The sequence below is a fragment of the Lepidochelys kempii genome, chromosome 5 (assembly GCF_965140265.1).
Source record: "Lepidochelys kempii isolate rLepKem1 chromosome 5, rLepKem1.hap2, whole genome shotgun sequence".
In the NCBI taxonomy this organism is placed as follows: domain Eukaryota; kingdom Metazoa; phylum Chordata; order Testudines; family Cheloniidae; genus Lepidochelys; species Lepidochelys kempii.
This window is the reverse complement of record NC_133260.1, coordinates 48,150,180-48,168,328: the sequence shown is the minus strand read 5'-3', so window position 1 is coordinate 48,168,328 and position 18,149 is coordinate 48,150,180. Positions and strand designations below refer to the sequence as shown.

Sequence of the window (18,149 nt, the reverse complement as noted above, 5' to 3'; positions counted from 1 at the left end):
ACTTTTAAAATTAATATTGTCTTGGATGACCATTTAATTTCAATTTTTGTTATTAATATTGGAATTAATCTCCAAAGCAAGAAAGAGAAGTATAATTTAAAGGGCATGTGAAAGATGCTGGATTGACAGGAGACTGATGTCCTTTAGCCCTGGAACAAGAATGGCATAGACAACAGCCATACAAGCTTCCCCATGCTGTTCAGCCAATTTGACTCACTCCTCTTCTAGAGAGACCACCTTTTGGGGGCAAATGGGAACAGTGTCTATGGCCTGCTCAATACTGTGCCCTTTGCTAACGTTTCTAACAAATGCCGGGTTAGTGCCTCTCTAAGCAGATCTGCAAAAACTGAAAACACTTCAGTTAAATAAGTTTATCAATTAACAAATTGACTTAATCTGAACCCGCAAACTAGAGATGAAAACTGTCCAGTTACCAGTCCCTAAAATCATGTAGTTCTCATAATGCGAATAAATTACAATGAAACATAACATACTGAATCTACAATGGAACTGGTTACTGCAGTTTGATGGATGTTCTGTGACGAGAGCATTGTCTCTATATCTTTTTACTTCAATCTTTAAAATTGCTGCATGTATTAAAACTCACAAGTATACTGTAGGATATGATTATTTAACGCTACATCTATTTTTTCCTTGCTAAGTCCACTTCAAATTACCATGCTCGGAGATTTGGGGTACGTGCAGCCATGCCTGGATTTATTGCTAAGAAACTATGCCCACATCTTACTATAGTGCCATTAAACTTCAAAAAGTATGAAGAAGTGAGTAAAGAGGTAAGTACTCAACGAGAACATCTCTCAAACCAATAGCTGTACATACTTTGTTTTAGATTTTAAGACAACAGTAAATCAAAACTTGTACATAAGATTCAAAAAAGCTAATTTTAAAGGTTAAATTTTCAAGACATGGCTTTGAATGTAAATTAAATACAGCATTTAAATTAACATTCTGTGGCAACAGGGACAAATTCATCCCTAATCTGGTTCCATATAGAGATAAGGTAATAGAGGTTTTCAAAATTATGTAATGAACAGATGATGTTGTTATATTGGTAAATTCAAAACCATAGCACATAATCTAATAATTAGGAAACTAGGGGTAAATAGGGAGAGCAAAGAGAATTACTTCATACCATAATAACCGTATGGAATACTAATTACCTGGGAGAACTCTTGAATCAAAGAGCATTAATGAGCTCAAAAGACATCTACATTTGTTTCCAGAGAATGAATGGACTGAGGAGTAAAGTGGAAACAATTAAGGAGGAAGGAAAGGTGATTACTGTTTCTTGTCCCTAGAAAAGTATGGTACATTCCTTTCCATTAAGGGAAAAAAAAACCCTATGCATGTAATTAATATATTATGATGAATAACTGTATACGTTTAAAGAAAAGGAGTACTTGTGGCACCTTAGAGACTAACAAATTTATTTGAGCATAAGCTCTCGTGAGCTACAGCTCACTTCATCGGATCACGAAAGCTTATGCTCAGATAAATTTGTTAGTCTCTAAGGTGCCACAAGTCCTCCTTTTCTTTTTGCGAATACAGACTAACATGGCTGCTACTCTGAAACCTGTATATGTTTAGATACTTTGTGTTCTTTTAAGATTTAAATAAATTGGTTTAGATTATAATCTTAAAGATTTATATGAGAGAGCTGCAAAAGCTCAGTTTGGATTAACATCCGCAAAAATATTTAGAATACATATAACCTTGTATGAAGAAAGATGAAATATATTCTGTAGATGTTGAGGCAAATTAATTGTTGGTGTAAATCCATTAATTTCAGATGAGTTACAGCAGGGATGAATTTGACCCAAGATCTACAAAAAATAGTGTGTTTTTTTCACTTAACAAGATTACTGGTAAACTAAACACTGATGTTAATTATATTTGAGGTTCTTCAATTCCATTTTATGAATATAATGTATATTATATAAATATGTGGTTTTGAGAACGAATCGGTCTTGTTTATGGTGTAATCAGGACCTCAGGATATGGATGTAGTCTTGTATTACAGTTTGTCTTGTGGATAAGGGTAAAATAGTTGAAGATTTGTATATATTTTTATGTTCTTTTATTATTGGCACTTCAGATATTATTTCCTATGACAAAGTTCCTCCTCTGCCTTGGTGGGTCCTGCGCTTACTGGCGGATTTTCTCACCTCAGAGGTTCACGGCAGCCCTCAGTTTGGCCACTTTCATGGCTCAAATCTGCCATTCACGCAGTTAGCCTCATCACTGGCCAGCATGGGGAAAGGAAGAAGAACAATCCCCGCAGTTTCTGCTGATCCACCTGGTGGATCGGGGAACAGGCCAGAGACCTTCCCCTCTGGTGGAACCCACAGTCCAGTTCAACTTCTCCGGTATCAAGTAGGGAGTTGGGGGGATAGAGGGATGGGGGGAACCCGGGCCCACCCTCTACTCTGGGTTCCAGCCCAGGGCCCTGTGGATTGCAGCTGTCTACAGTGGCTCCTGTAACAGCTGCGTGACAGCTACAACTCCCTGGGCTACTTCCCCATGACCTCCGCCCAACACCTTCTTTATTCTCACCACAGAACCTTCGTCCAGATGTCTGATAATGCTTGTACTTCTCAGTCTTCCAGTAGTATGCCTTCTCACTCTCAGCTCCTGGCGCCTCTTGCTCCTAGCTCCTCGCATGCACCACAAACTGAAGTGAGCTCCTTTTTAAACCCAGGTTCCCTGATTAGCCTGCCTTAATTGATTCTAGCAGTTTCTTGATTGGCTGCAGGTATTCTAATCAGCCTGTCTGCCTTAATTGTTTCTAGAAAGTTCCTTATTGTTCTGGAACCTTCCCTATTACCTTGCCCAGGGAAAAGGGACCTATTTAACCTGGGGCTAATATATCTGCCTTCTATCATTCTCCTGTAGCCATCTGGCCCGATCCTGTCACATTCCATTAAGGGAGCATTTGATATAATGAGGCCAGACTTCCCCATATACAAATTGTTGCACCTTCCATTGATTCCAAAGATTAGGAGGAAGGAGGCAGCGTTGTTCCCATTTTACAGATGAAGAACTGAGGCTCAGCAAGACTAATTGCTTGCCCATGGTCTCTGTGGCAGAGCCAGAAATTTAATCTAGATCTCCTGAGTGCCAGTCCAGAGCCTGAAATCTGATGTGTAGGGATCACTCTAGTGGTAATAGTATGGATCAGTGTACAGACCCATTTAGTGCCTGATGTTATATCCACTGAAGTCAATGGCAGATCTTCCATTGACTTCAGTGGTGCAGGATTATGCCCTTAGGCCTTGGCCCCTTCTTGAAAATTTCCATTTCCTCTCATTTGTTGTGGTTGTTTTTATTATATTTATACCATTTTTACTCAGACCTGGATTGAAAATAGCAAACTGATTTCACATTAGCAATCAAAACTCGTTGGGAAGGCTATGTTTTAGTCACTTTCAAGAAGAGGAAGAACCCACGACTGTCCTTGAAGATTTAAATCACAAAATTTTACTAAGAATTCTCAAGTATTTTATAGTGAAAATGAAGCATTTAAAACTAGAGAAATAGGTATCAGAATTTTATTTTGAGGATTTATTCTAAGATTTGCATTTTATAAGACCTTCAAAAGAATATTTAAACAAGAGATGACCACTGTGAGTGGTTTGGGGAGATGAAGATCTGATAGACATAAATGGGTTTTAAGGTCATATCCATTAAATAAACAGTAAATTTCTTTAATACAAAGAAATGTCACTATCAGATTGAAAAAGTAGTACTTTTACACACCACTTATGTAAGAGTGGTGTTAGTGTTAGTGAGGTCAGAGCAATGAATTATAACTTCTTAGGTGTAAGAAACCACAAAACTTTTCTGTATTTTATCAAAAGAATTGCAGTATGTAAATTAACTAAAATGAGCTGTGTGATTATTGGTAGGAATATAACTAGCACTAAGCATTGCCTATTGTCCTCAACAACTACACTAAAATATCCTCAAGCTGTCAGCTACATCAATTTATTTTTCCTATGGTTAAAGCTTTCTTCTCTTGGGCAATCATTTTTCCATATGTTAAATTAAATGTATTATATCCTTCAGATATCAATGCAAATCACAGCACAGCATGAAAAACTGAATTAGACCACATACGCATCCCAAGTTTCTGATAAACTTACAAGCCTCTTGAACTTTTTTCACATGGTTACCACAGTGTCATGGGAACCTAATGATGTGAGAGTTTATAGCCACTTAAACATATATATCACAGCTACCTCTTCAGTAAAATGAGCATTGCTCAGAGAGCCTGTTCTTTGTTTTGGTGTGTAATACTGACTTATTGCTGCTTTTAAATGAGAAACAGAAGTTTTATAAATTTTCCATATCAATGCATTATTTGCCTCATAAATACTTACAGTAATGGTACTGATTGATCATAATGGATGTGCAAGGTATGCATGTTATTGCAAAAGTATCAACTGCATTTTAATACACACCAACATGTTTTGCTATTGCAGCACAACTTTAAACTTTCTTTGTGTGTTTATCAAGGTTAGAGAAATACTGGTTGAATATGATCCTAGTTTTATGCCCATTGGCCTAGATGAAGCCTACTTGAACATAACGGAGTACTTAGAGGAAAGACAGAACTGGCCTGAAGATAAAAGAAGTTACTTCATCAAAAGAGAAAACACTGCAAAAAATGGTAACCAAATTACTAAATATTATAGATATTAGCATAGTAAAATGGAAATTATTATATATGAAAATTATGATGTATAGCTCTGTAGAGTAGTCAGTTCTGAAATGTAAACAAATCTCTTCCCTATTATAGAGGATCTTGACTCTCTGAATAGGTATTTTATAGCATACTGCAATCAGCACCATGGTATATAAGCCCTAACTTTAGAAGTGTCAGAAATCATGTTAAAAAGGCACTGCACCTGAGCTCCATTAAAGTGCATTACAAGAATAAAAATACATAAGAAATGAACTCTTCAAAAATAAAGAATGAGTAAAACATGATTACATCAGTTCTTGCTATTGGAATGTGGAAAGGCAGAAATTCCCACAGCGGGATCCACCACTGGGGATATTAAAAAGTTTTGTAGGCAAAGGCTTATGCCAGTTATTGACTTTATGCACAGATAAACTGCATAATTTTAATCTCTCACATTTCAAAACTATCAAGAAGGCCACAGAGGAGCTAAACAAGAAGACACCTTTCAATTCTACTGAAAAACACTGGCCCATCTTCTATCAGTACAAAGATGTAACAAAATGGGCATTATAAATATGTTGCATATTGGCAAGTATGCACTTAGGCATGTCTAACTTCAAAATAACACAGTTTATGCTTAAATGAACCCACTTCTTTTTTTTTTAATACCACTTGCAAACCCTCGGGACATGGAATTCTCATTGAAGTCAATGGTGGCTCTGAATGTTGAAGGCTTGTAGAGTCAGACCCTGAGAATCATAAAAATGTAGGACTGGAAGGGACCCCAATAGGTCATTTAGTCCAGTCCCCTGCACTGAGGCAGGACTAAGTATTATCTAAACCATCTGTGACAAGGTATTTGTCTAACCTGTTCTTAAAAACCTCCAATGACAGAGACTTTACAACCTTCCTAGGTAATTTGTTCCGGTGCTTAACTACCCTTACATTTTAGTTTTTCTATGTCTAACCTAAATCAGCATTGCAGCAATTTGACCCCATTACTTCTTGTCCTGTCCTCAGTGGATAAGAACAGATTATCACCTCTTCTTTATAACCACCTTTTATGTATTTGAAGACTGTTACCATGTCCCCCCTCAGTCTTCTTTTCTCCAGACTAAACAAACCTGATTTTTTCAGTCTTTCCTCGTGGGTCATGTTTTCTAGACGGTTAATCATTTTTGTTTCTCTCCTCTGGATTTTCTCCAATTTGTCCACATCTTTCCTGAAGTGTGGTGCCCAGAACTAGACACAGTAGTCCAGCTGAGGCCTTATCAGTGCTGAGTAGTGTGAAAGAATTACTTCTTGTGTCTTGCTTACAACACTCCTGCTAATACATCCCAGAATGATGTTTGCTTTTTTTGCAATAGTATTATATTTTTGTCTCATATTTAGTTTGTGACCCACTATTACCCTCAGATCCTTTTCTACAGTACTCCTTCTTAGGCAGTCATTTCCCAGTTTGTGTTTGTGCAATTGATTAATCCTTCCTGAGTGTAGTACTTTGCATTTGTCCTTATTGAATTTCATCTTATTTATTTCAGACCATTTCTCCAGTTTGTCAAGATCATTTTGAATTTTAATCCTGTCCTCCAAAGTGTTTGCAACTATAGGCAGCAAGTTATATGGACCTGTGGTGCCCGCGCTCCACCAATATTTAGGAACCTGTGCCCAGCTCCATCAATGTTTGGGCTTACCATGCTTTGGGGGCCCCTTGCTTCAGAGGGACGCGGGGTCCAGGGTGGCCTGGGGAGCTAGCAGGGGGGCCTGGCACGGGCAGCAGCAAGCGACCCGGCCTCGGCCTGCCCCGCTCCGCTCCACCCCGCTGGCTCCCAGCGTCGCTCGGTGGAGGGGGTGGAAGCTGGAAGGAGGTGGGGCAGGTACTTGGGGGAAGGGGTGGAATGTGGGTGGGGAGAGGGCGGAGCAGGGGCAGGCTTGGGCCAGGTCACTTGTTGCTGCCAGGAGCCCCCCATAATGGTTGCCCTAGTCTGTCCTATGGACTGGACAGCTCTGCTTGGACCCATTCTGGACACCACCAAAAATTATACAAACCTGGCACACATGTTTGCAACCCCTCACAGCTTGGTATCATCTGCAAACTTTATAAGTGTACTCTCTATGCCATTATCCAAATCATTTATGAAGATATTCAATAAGAATGTCAGAGAGGCCACAATGGGTCAGACCAAAGGTCCATCTAGCCCAGTATCCTGTCTTCCGACAAAAAGAAAAGGAGGACTTGTGGCACCTTAGAGACTAACAAATTTATTTGAGCATAAGCTTTCGTGAGCTACAGCTGTAAAAAGTGAGCTGCAGCTCACAAAAGCTTATGCTCAAATAAATTGGTTAGTCTCTAAGGTGCCACAAGTCCTCCTTTTCTTTTTGCAGATACAGACTAACACGGCTGCTATTCTGAAACCTATCTTCCGACAGTGGCCAATGCCAGGTGCCCCAGAGGGAATGACTAGAACAGGCAATCTCAAGTGATCCGTCGCCCATTCCCAGCTTCTGGCGAACAGAAGCTAGGGACACCATCCCTGCCCATCCTGGCTAATAGCCATTGATGGACCTATCCTCCATGAACTTATCTAGTTCCTTTTTGAACCCTATTATAGTCTTGGCCTTCACAACATCCTCTGGCAAAGAGTTCCATAGACTGTGCATTGTGTGAAAAAAATACTTCCTTTTGTCTGTTTTAAACCTGCTGCCTATGAATTTAATTTGGTGACCCCGAGTTCTTGTGTTATGAGAAGGAGTAAATAACACTTCCTTATTTACTTTCTCCACATCAGTCATGATTTTATTGACCTCAGTCATCAGGGCCGTTCTTACCCATGTGCAAAGCACGCAGCTATGTAGGGCACCAAGAAATTTATTTCCTGGTGCCCTGTGCAGCTGTGTGCTGCTCCCGTCCCTGCTCCACCTCTTCTCCAGGTCCCCTGCCCCAGCCGCACCCCCACTCCCCTGAAGAGTGCAGCAGGGCCGGGCCTGCACTCTCCGGCGGCGGGAGTGCAGCAACCCAGCCCCAGCCGCACTGCCAGTGAGAGCTGGGAGGTGGTTCCCCCTGCCCACCAAGCCAGGCCCCCTCCCCTCCTGGAGGCCTCTGGCCCAGCTCCCCCCCCCCGCCCGCAGAGGCCTGGGGTCCCACATGCACCCCCCGCAGAGGGGCTGTGGAGGGTGGACCCAGTGCAGGAGCCCACTCTATGCCCTTCCAGCTTGATTCTGAACCACTAATAACTACTCTGAGTACGGTTTTCCAGACAGTATAAAATGAACTTGTAATAGGTTTGTCTATGCTATATTTCTTTAGTTTCTTTATGAGAAGGTCATGTGAGATGGTATGAGAAGCCTTAATAGGGTCAACATATATGACTTTTACTGCTCCACCCCTATGCACAAGGCTTGTTACCTTGTCAAAGAAGGCTATTAGGTTGGTTTGACAAGATTTGTTTTTGACAAATCCATGTTGACTGTAATTTATTACCTTATTTTCTTCCAGATGCTTACAAATTGATCAATTATTTGCTCCATTATCTTTCCAGGTACCAAAGTTAAGCTGACTGATGTATAATTCCCTGGGTTGTTTTTATTCCTCTTTTTTATAGATACATACTATATTTGCCATTTTCCAGTCCTCTGTTATCTCTCCCGTCCTCCATGAGTTCTCAAAGATAATCGCTTATGTCTCAGAGATCTCTTCAGACAGTTTCTTAAATAATCTACTGTGTATTTCACCAGGCTCTGCCGACTTGAAGACATTGAACTTATCTAAGTAATTCTTAATTTGTTCTTTGTCGATTTTAGCCTCAGATCCTACCCCATTTACACTGATGTTCACTGTGGTAGTCATCCAATCACTGCTGATTTTTTTGGTGAAAACTGAAAAGGCATTTAACAGTTCAGCCATTGCTGCATTTTCTGTTGTTGTTTTCCCTCCTCATTCAGTAATGGGCCTACGCTGTCCCTGGTCTTCCTCTTGCTTCTAATGTATTTGTAAAATGCTTCTTGTTATCCTTTATATCTCTAGCTAGTTTAATCTTGTTTTGTGCCTTGGCCTTTCTAATTTTGTCCCTACATGCTTGTGTTTGTTTTTTTATATTCATCCTGTATAATGTGACCTAGTTTCCACTTCTTGTATGACTCTTTTTTAAGTTTTAGGTCATTGAAGATCTCCTGGGAAAGCCAGGGTGTCCTCACTTCCTGTCTTTCCTGTGCATCTCTTTTGCCTTAATAATGTCTCTTTTTTAAAAACTGCCAACTCTCCTGAACTCTTTTTCTCTTTTGCTTGCGTCCCATGGGATCTTATCTACTAATTTTCAGTGACTGACAAAATTTACATGGCAAGCCTCTTGTTGAGGTTGGCAGAGAAGTCTGGTTAAAGGGTTTTCATTCAGGGAAGAACTTAGAGCAAATGGTTTAGATATTTCAAAATAAGATTATAAGCAAAGCTTTCCTTTTTTTTTAACACTGAAGTTATGCTTTTAATGGATACCTTAAAGTAGTTTTGACCCTAAATTTGTGGTAGACTTTGTGTATTTAAAAGAAAATAATTTACAAAATCTAAAGCTATATTAATAGAAATATTGGAGGAACTTTATACACTTCAGTGAACAATTTTTGGTTTTGGATATAAATATTCCCTTTCAGTGTGTGCAACCTAGATATAGCAATGTTTTGCTACTGCATGAAAAACTGAAACTGATCCTGACTAATCTATTTTAATTTCTGAGTCAAGTGAAGTCCAAAAAAGTAAATAATCAGCATTTTTAAGTCATTTTTAAATGGTTTTTTATTGGATTTTTAATAATCAGAGATTTAAAAATCAGTTTTAATATGCTGCATTAGTAACATATATATATATATTTTAAATCTGCTTTTTAATGCAAAAATTCCTTCAAACTATTTTGGAAAAAAATCTGATATTAAAAAAAGACACTTTCAAGGTATATTTTTATAACATTAAAATAAACCTTTGGAACCTTGACAGTGAAATCCTTTTCCTTAGTGAAATAAGTGTTTTAATTGTGGGGAGGGGAGGACATATGATTATTTACCCTCTACTCCCCTGCTCTCCCCACATATACATTCTGTTCGTCAAACCTCGGGGGCCAGGTGCATCTGGAATTCCCATTTCGCTCCTGCCATGGGCCATAATCAACATAAAAAGTATTTTTCTCTCTCTCCCTTGAGGACACAGTGGGCCTGAATATTCCCCAAGATGTTGTGTAATTTACACATGATCTCACAAACACATCTACTCCCACTTGTTCTTTCCATTTTTTTTCTCATTACAGTTTTCTTTTCAACAGATCTCTTAGCTGTTGTAAATATGTGCAAAACTTGGTAATATTTTCCATATTATCGAAGTACTATAATCTTTTTTCAGTTTGTTACCTTCCCTGCTTTGGTACTTTTGCAAGCTGCACTGCAGAGCCCCTCACTGGACTTTACCTGGTTGGATACACCTAGAAGATATTGGATAGAGCTGGTCAGAAATTTTCAGTGGACTGTTTTTCCATTAGAAAATGCAGATTCATCAAAAGCTACATGTTCTGCATGAATGTGTGTCTTTTCACCAATCTTTCAGTGGAACCCCTCAGCAGTCCAGGTTATCAAGGATTCCAGACTCAAGTTCCTCACAGCCCATATGGCAAGGAGTTTGGGAACCTGGGGTCATAATCTCCCTGGCTCTCCGGCAGCCTGCCTGGCACTAGGAATGTGGGCTCCCCAGTAGCTCACCAGGTGAGCTTCCCATGAGGCTGGGAAGCTCTGGCTGCTGGGAGCCTGAATTCTGCTGCAGCCTGCCAGGTGAGCTGCAGAGGAACCAGGGAACTTGGGATCCTCAGTATCCTGCTTGCGGGGGGCCACATGGCAGGCTGCAGCAGAGCCAAAGCTTCTAGGCACCCTTGTTTCAGAAACACCAGAATATTCCCACAGAGAGAATGTTTTAGTGTTTCTGAAACAAAATGTTGCAGAATTTCACTTCCACAAAAAAATTGTAACGTTTTAACTTTTTATCTCAATTTGGGACAAAAACATTTCCAAAATTTCAATTTTTTTCCCCACCAAAGTGAAATTCAGTTTCCTGGCCAAATCTAATCCTGGGCCAAGCTCAAATTGCATATACAATGAGATGGTTATGACCTTTCTTTTTAAAAAAATGGACCAGTAATTGAAATTATTTCAGCTACATAATTACTTGAACTTTGCAAACAGAAAAAAGTGAAATAGCTAAATCAGCTTTTTTCAGGAGCTGTGCAGGGGAATCAATTCACAGAATATACGTTGCTTATTAAGAAGTATGAGTTACACATCTATGTACCCTTTCATAATGTAGGTAAACAAGATGTAACTGCACCCAATGAACTAAAGTTGAATGAAGATGCACACTCATCCTCACCAATATTGTTTGAAGATAATACTTTTATAACAGAGGAACAGCCAGTTGCTACTTCCCATCTGTACACTGAAGAACAGGGAGATCAAGAACTGTTGCTAAATTCAGTGGTCTTTGGAACTTCAGCTGAAGAAGTTGTGAAGGAAATTCGCTTTCGGATTGAGCAAAAAACTGGATTGACTGCCAGTGCAGGTACACACATGTATATAAATAATACTAATTGCATGTTTGTAGTGCCTTCCACCCAGTGATCTCAAAGTGCATTACAAGCATTAAAAAATTAGCCCTGCACCACCTCTTTGGTGTAAGGAAGTATACCCCATTTACAGGTGTGTAAACTGAAGCATCAAGATTGTGACTTGCTCAAGGCCACATCACACAAGAAATCTCTTTCAGAGTCAAGAATAGAGCCCAGTATTGTGCTTTATTTAACCAGAAGAAATCTTTCTTCTTTAATTAGTTGCTATTGCTGGCATTGTATACTTTTGGTTAATGATAGCAGTCACATCATCCTTTTTCTTCCTGGTTTCCTTTTCAATCATATCTCCTCCGCTAATGTGGAAAAGTGACCCAGTTGGCTCAGGCAGTAGTCTTACATCTCTGGACAGCTGCATTTAAATCTTAACTTGCACTGCTGATTTTGTAAGGTTTTGATCAAAGATAGATTTAACACTGGAATGCTATAGTTGCTACTAGTTAGGATAAAGGCACATTAGCAAAGCTGTGTGGAGAAAGAAACATGTTCAGCGCTTGCCCATCCTGTGCCTTGCTCGAGCTAGTTTTTAATCACTTTCTTGAGCACGAAATACACTGACATATTAAAAATAAAATAAACTGTTTACTAGACAGATTAATATTTACTTTCCAAGGCAGTGGAAGTTTTAGATCTGTGCAGCTCGTACTTGCCCAACTGATCTTCCAACTGGAACTCGATCTATGATATCATAGAATCATAGAATCTTAGGGTTGGAAGGGACCTCAGGAGGTCATCTAGTCCAACCCCCTGCTCAAAGCAGGACCAATACCCAACAATATTCTGTCTGAATTGCCCCTATTAGGATGCGTCAGAGATTAAATCCCCAAAGTGCATTCAGTCCATTAGTTCAGGTAGTTGCTCTTCAGGACTCTTAGGGCTAGTCTACACTGGCAACACTAAAGCGCTGAACTCTCCCAGTGCTCTAAAAAAACTACCTCCACGAAGGGAATAGTTACCAGCTCTGGGAGCACGGCTCACAGCACTGGTGCACTGTCTACACTGGCACTTTACAGTGCTGAAACTTGCTGCTCTCAGGGGGGTGTTTTTTCACACCCCTGAGCGAGAAAGTTGCAGCGCTGTAAATTGCCCGTGTAGACAAACCCTTAATGACTAGCTGATTTGTGTAAAAGAGTTATCAGAGCCTGCGGAGCTTGGAGCACAGGGGAGAGGCAGGCAGGAAGTAGGCAGGGGAAATGTCATGTGAAAACATGGGTAGAGGAGAGAGCAATAGGATGAGACAAAGCCGGATGAAACCCAACATGTTACTTCAGGTAGGGCCCTGCAAAACTCAGGAGCAATACTGCTTGACTGTCAAAAAATTTTTAGTTTCATTTCTCTAAAATTTCATCCTTCTCTTGATGAGTCACTGTTTAGAAAAGGGGGGTGGACCTCTTAAGGATGCCAGGGATTTGAAGAACGAAAATGAAAAGTGATTACTGTTTAATAATCTGACAATCTAGAAAGCCAATTGGACAATATTAGTAAGCAGTGATATACAGAATGGTTCCTAGCATCACCAGGAATACATTATAATCACTGTAAACAGCAGTCAGTCTTTAAATCATCGAGGCTATAGAGAAGAATCAATCTATTAGTCACCTGCTATTCACCTCTTAGTACCAACAGGGTTCAGCTGTAAAAACCCAGTTATTTTGTGTGATGACTGGGAAATCTGTCAGTACAGTTTATGATTTCTGGTTGATACTATGAAGTTGTATTATGAAGAACTGCTGTATCATGAGTGCCTTTGTGTATGTGGATCCACCATTACTGATAGATCCTGTAGCAGGGACAATAGGGAGTACTAAAGTTTAACAACAGTACTTTAACCACTCCAAAGTTATGCTAAAAAGCAGCTGCATCCTTAGAAAACCAGTGTTATCTTATTTCTCTGGACAGTGGGCGGGGGAGGTAGGAGCAATGGAAAGTTACTCAAAAGACAGAACAAAGGAAGCTGGAGATAGGGGGAGTTAAATAGCAAGCCACACAAGGAACAGAGGAAGAACGAGACAGGAAAAGGAAGTGTGGGGCAGGTGAAAGTAAGATCATACAAGCTGGGGAAGGGACTCTATGACAGAAAGAAATCACCCAGCATGTAACAGCTTGCATGAGGCCTGGCCCGCCTGCCTGTTTTTCTGGACACAGATGGTCCCTAAGGGCTCACAAGGGAATTGTGAGCTGGGAAGTGGCATTGTGGTTAAATGTTAGTTGTTCTGTAGGATCTGTGCTTTACATGACTAAGTAAAAGAGCATTAAGATAATGGACTCTATGCAGAGTGTGAGAGTATGTCATATGCTTTACAACTACCGGAAGCTCTGGAGAGCTCTAAACTGTAACCAGAAGCTTCACACCTTTGGGGTGTAGTTTTGGGGGTGAGTATGGTTAAATAACTGGGGTACCTTGGGGATCAGTGCTGGCCCTGGGATATAAGGTGCAAGTGGGCTGAGGAGCTCTGCCTGAGATTCAGTGCCCAGGCAATGTGCTAGAGGGGCCAAGGGAGGAAACAGGGCTACAGCCTGCTGAGACTCTGGAAGCTTAAAACATTGAGGGAGCCAGAGGCTTGGGTTCCCCTCACAGCAGTCCAGTGGATGGCTGGAAGGGAGTGCCCAGCTGGATCTATGGCACTTTATTTACTAAAAAGAGCAAAAAAGACACACACAAATCAATAAAAAGGATAAATCACCCTTAATTCTCAAGGACAGATAGATATTCCATCTATCCTTGATACTTACATGATACCCATTACCATAGTACTTGAACACCTCACAGTTTTTTGTGTAATTATTTTCACAACATCCCTGTGAGGTAGGGGAGCATTATTATCCCTTTTTTACAGATGGGAGAACTGAGGCACTGAGAAGCTAAATGACTTGCCCAGAGTACCACAGAAGGTTGGTGGTGGATCGGGGACCTGAGCTCAGGTCTCCTAAGTTCTAAGCTAGTGCCATAACCACTAGACTATCTTTCCTCATCCTTGGTGAAGCTCTACTAAAATGTTTAGGTTGTTAAATGTGTCATAACTATTTGCCAGATCTCTGAACTGTAATTGATTGAGATACCTCATTCATATTTAGACCAAACATAACTTCTCTTCCTCACCAAGCTCTCTCTTTTACTGTAAATTACTGTCATACTAATGTGAAATCATGTACCAAGTTGCAGAAAACTTTGCGTTTAAAGAAACATAACCCCTCATCACTTAATTATATATATTGCATTTATATATAGTCCCTTTCATCCTGCATATCTCAAAGTATTTTATACCCCTAACCTGATGTACAAACTATATACAATGAGTGCTTTAGCCACTATTTCATAACTAAAATGAAACATAGCAGTTCTCATGTGCCTATTCTTTCAAAAAGTGCCGAAGGACTGTAGTGACCAAAATGGGTGAAGTATCAGAGGGGTAGCCATGTTAGTCTGGACCTGTAAAAGTGGCAAAGAGTCGTGTGGCACCTTATAGACTAACAGACGTATTGGAGCATAAGCTTTTAGTCTATAAGGTGCCACAGGACTCTGCCGCTTTTACAGAATGGGTGAGAATCTCTGTTTTACATCAGTCTTCTCCTTTCTGTTCTTGTTTGGTCTTTGCCACGCATAGAATGACTAATTTTACACCTTTAAATCTAGGAACATTGAAATGGAAGATTGAGACTTGTGATTAAAATGTTTGTTGTGTTTCTTTCTTTTGTTTTGTTTTGTTCGTTTGTTTTTAAGGAATTGCTCCAAATATGACTTTGGCAAAAATGTGCAGTGATCAGAATAAACCTAATGGACAGTACAGAATCTCCCCTGATAGGCAATCTGTAATGGACTTCATCAAAGATTTACCCATTAGAAAGGTGAGAATATTATCAAATTTACTATACACTGATGTCCTCCTTACATGAATGCTAGTGTTCTAAAACAGATCATTTACTTAAAGATAATTTCATTTCTTCAGTGCCAGCCTAGTTCTAAAAATGTGTTTGAGTTGAATTATACTGAATGTTAAACATTAAGCATTTATCCAAAGATTTCAAAAATTGCAATTTCATTGAGACACATTAATTCTTGTTCTTCAGGTGCCTGGTATAGGAAAAGTAACAGAAAAAATGCTAAAAGCTCTTGGAATTCTGACTTGCACTGAACTTTACCAGCAGAGGACACTGCTTTCTCTCCTTTTTTCAGAAACATCTTGGCATAATTTCTTGGATGTCTCACTTGGTTTGGGTTCAATGGATTTGGAAAAGTATGTCTTGGTATATGCTTTGCTGCGTGTACTTTACGTTTTGTTAAATATTTCCCCAAGTGTGTTACACATGTTACACATTGTGAGTGTTATAAGATGGATTTGCTGGGGTTGACATTAAAAATATCTGTCAGGTAAGTTTGGATAGTATCGTATATAAAAATTGTGACTGTTAGTAATATCTTACACATAACGCCTGCTTTATTGCTGTACAAATGTTAACTTACAAAGCAACCACTTTTTAAAAAGTGTAGGATTTGTTAATGTATGGCTCTTTGGAGTACACAGAATAGGTAGAGAGCTTATAGAAACCAAAATCCCTGTCTGGTTTATGAAATCTAAATGGTCTGCCAAACAAAGCTCTGGCCATGCATGCACACCAAGAAAATGAATAGTGCCTAGTTTGAGACAGCTGTATGGTGAGCACATGTTGTTGAGAACAGGGTTCTCAACCTTTTTCTTTCTGAGGCCCCCTACAACATGCTATAAAAATTCCACGGCCCACCTGTGGCACAAGAACTGAGTTTCTGCATATGAAAGCCAGGATCGGCATTAGGGGGTTGCAAGGAGGGCAATTGCCTGGGGCCTTACGCCACAGGGGCCCCTGTGAAGCTAAGCTGCTCAGGCTTTAGCTTCATCCCCCGGTGGTGGGGCTCAAGGCCTCAGCCCTATGCACTGGGGCTTCAGCTTTCTGACCTGGGCCCCAGCAAGTCTAATGCTGGCCCTGCTTGGTGGACCCCCTCAAACCTGCTCACAGCCCCACAGGGGGCCCCAGACCCCTGCTTGAGAACCACTGTTTTAGAATAACCTTTGTTGTTGGTAGCTACTGGTGTGGTGCCTGCTCTTGTTCGATGATGATAACAGTCAGCTGCATGCGTGTTCCCTCTGTGTGCTGCCCCAGCTCTGCGCAGATAGCTAACACAGCAGACCTTGAGAGAACCCCCAAAAATCACAGACTCTAATAAGGCACAAAGGAACCCAAGCCAGGTTTATTGTCATACAAAGCATGGTAATAGTTCCCTATAGACTCTACAGGGCATACTACGAATTTGTGCTCCCTGGCAGTGGACACAGCTCAGTCAGTGGTGGGACACTCCACTGCCCCCTAGGCTGGACAACGATGTGCGCTCCCGGACCTACTTTTATACAGTTGCAGGACAGATTACTCATCATAGTTCAAATGAATCTATCCATCTTGTTGTCCTTTTGACCCTATCTTTGAGATGCACCTATCTGTTCCTGGTTATGTCTGTGGAGTGTTCGGATGCCATCTTGGCACACGTTCCTCTCACTAGCACTTATGTGTGTGTGCACGTGCTTCTAACAACCTTTTCTTGCCAACTTCTGTGAGTGGGACCTGCCTCTGGCTCACAGCCCAGCTTTGCTTAACACTGCCTGGAAGTATTTTGGTTCAGGCTTCAGGCCTCAGACTGGGCCTCTGATACAAGAGTTTATGTTTCAGGGCCTTCTCTTACTACAACCTTATCAATACTAAAATGGATTACGAGATATGTCATACATATAACTAACCTAAACAGGGTTTATTTTATTATAATTATTTAGCTTCATCATAGAAGTGCACAAGTATTTCTTCCATGTAGTTAATACACCTTCGCTATTCATAATTATTCCTATATGATCTTAAAACAAACACATAGTGTCAGATCTTCAGCTGGTGTAAATTGTCACAGCTCCATTGACTTCAATTGACTACATCAGTTGAGGATCTGTCTCTAGTTTCTATGTCTCCTACCGTGATTAAATATAATTTTTTAAAATTGATAGTATGATCGACTCTGAATTTGTTGGGGTGGAACCCAACGTTTGTCTGTCTTTCTTCATATCTAATCTAATCCATAGTATTTCTGAAGCTCCTATCATCATAGTATCTAAATGCTGCCCTTATAGGCTCCTAATGGAGAAAAAAGAGGGTCCAATATCTGCTCAAAAACTATCACCCTCCCACACGCCTGCCTTGAATGCAAATACACATCCTCCCATCACTCTAAAACCACTGAACATTTTGCCATTCTGCTCATGTTTAGTAACCAAGAGCCCTAGTTAAAGATTCTGAAACCCTTTCTTTTTAATCCTGCCATGCTGTTGCTTTTGGGTATGTCTGCACTGAAAGTGTGTGTGTGGGGTGAGGGAGAGGGGGTAAGCCTGTGACAGCAAGTCTTAAACTCTGAGTCAACTGATTCATGCTTATGGGGCTCATGCTACAAAGCTAAAAATAGCAGTGTAGACATTCCCTCTTGGGCTGGAGCCCAGACTCTGAGACCGTGTTCTCTCGCTGCGTTTCAAAGTCCAGGCTCCAGACCAAGCAGGAACATCTGCATTGCTATTTTTGGCTTGTAGTACAAGCCCCAAGAGCCTGAGTCAGTTGATCTGGGCTCTGAAACTCATTGCCGTGGTTTTTTTGTTTTAATTTCTAATGTAAATAAAACCAAGCAGTGTAGATGTACCCTAAGAGAATTTGGAGCCTAAAACCATTTTCAAAAGTGCTTTGGCACTTAGGCTAAATCTCATTGAAAGTCACTGGGACTTAGGCTCCAAAGG

The 18,149-nt window shown here is 40.4% G+C and overlaps 1 protein-coding gene across 10 annotated transcripts in view; it reads left to right on the top strand.

Moving 5' to 3' along the window:
• Positions 1–18,149, top strand: part of POLK (DNA polymerase kappa) — a 78,396-nt gene that overhangs the window by 39,510 nt on the left and 20,737 nt on the right. For 8 of the 10 annotated variants that reach the window (XR_012158915.1, XM_073344207.1, XM_073344203.1 and 5 more), the window contains 5 exons: positions 663–794; positions 4,537–4,690; positions 11,040–11,291; positions 15,077–15,201; positions 15,424–15,590. Coding sequence is in view for 9 of the 10 variants with exons in the window: in XM_073344207.1 (XP_073200308.1) it covers positions 663–794; positions 4,537–4,690; positions 11,040–11,291; positions 15,077–15,201; positions 15,424–15,590 (830 nt within the window). In the remaining variant the exon portion in view is untranslated. Of the gene's footprint in view, positions 1–662; positions 795–2,203; positions 2,698–4,536; positions 4,691–11,039; positions 11,292–15,076; positions 15,202–15,423; positions 15,591–18,149 lie in introns of those variants that run through there. The other 2 variants (XM_073344210.1, XM_073344208.1) reach the window with 2 other exon arrangements.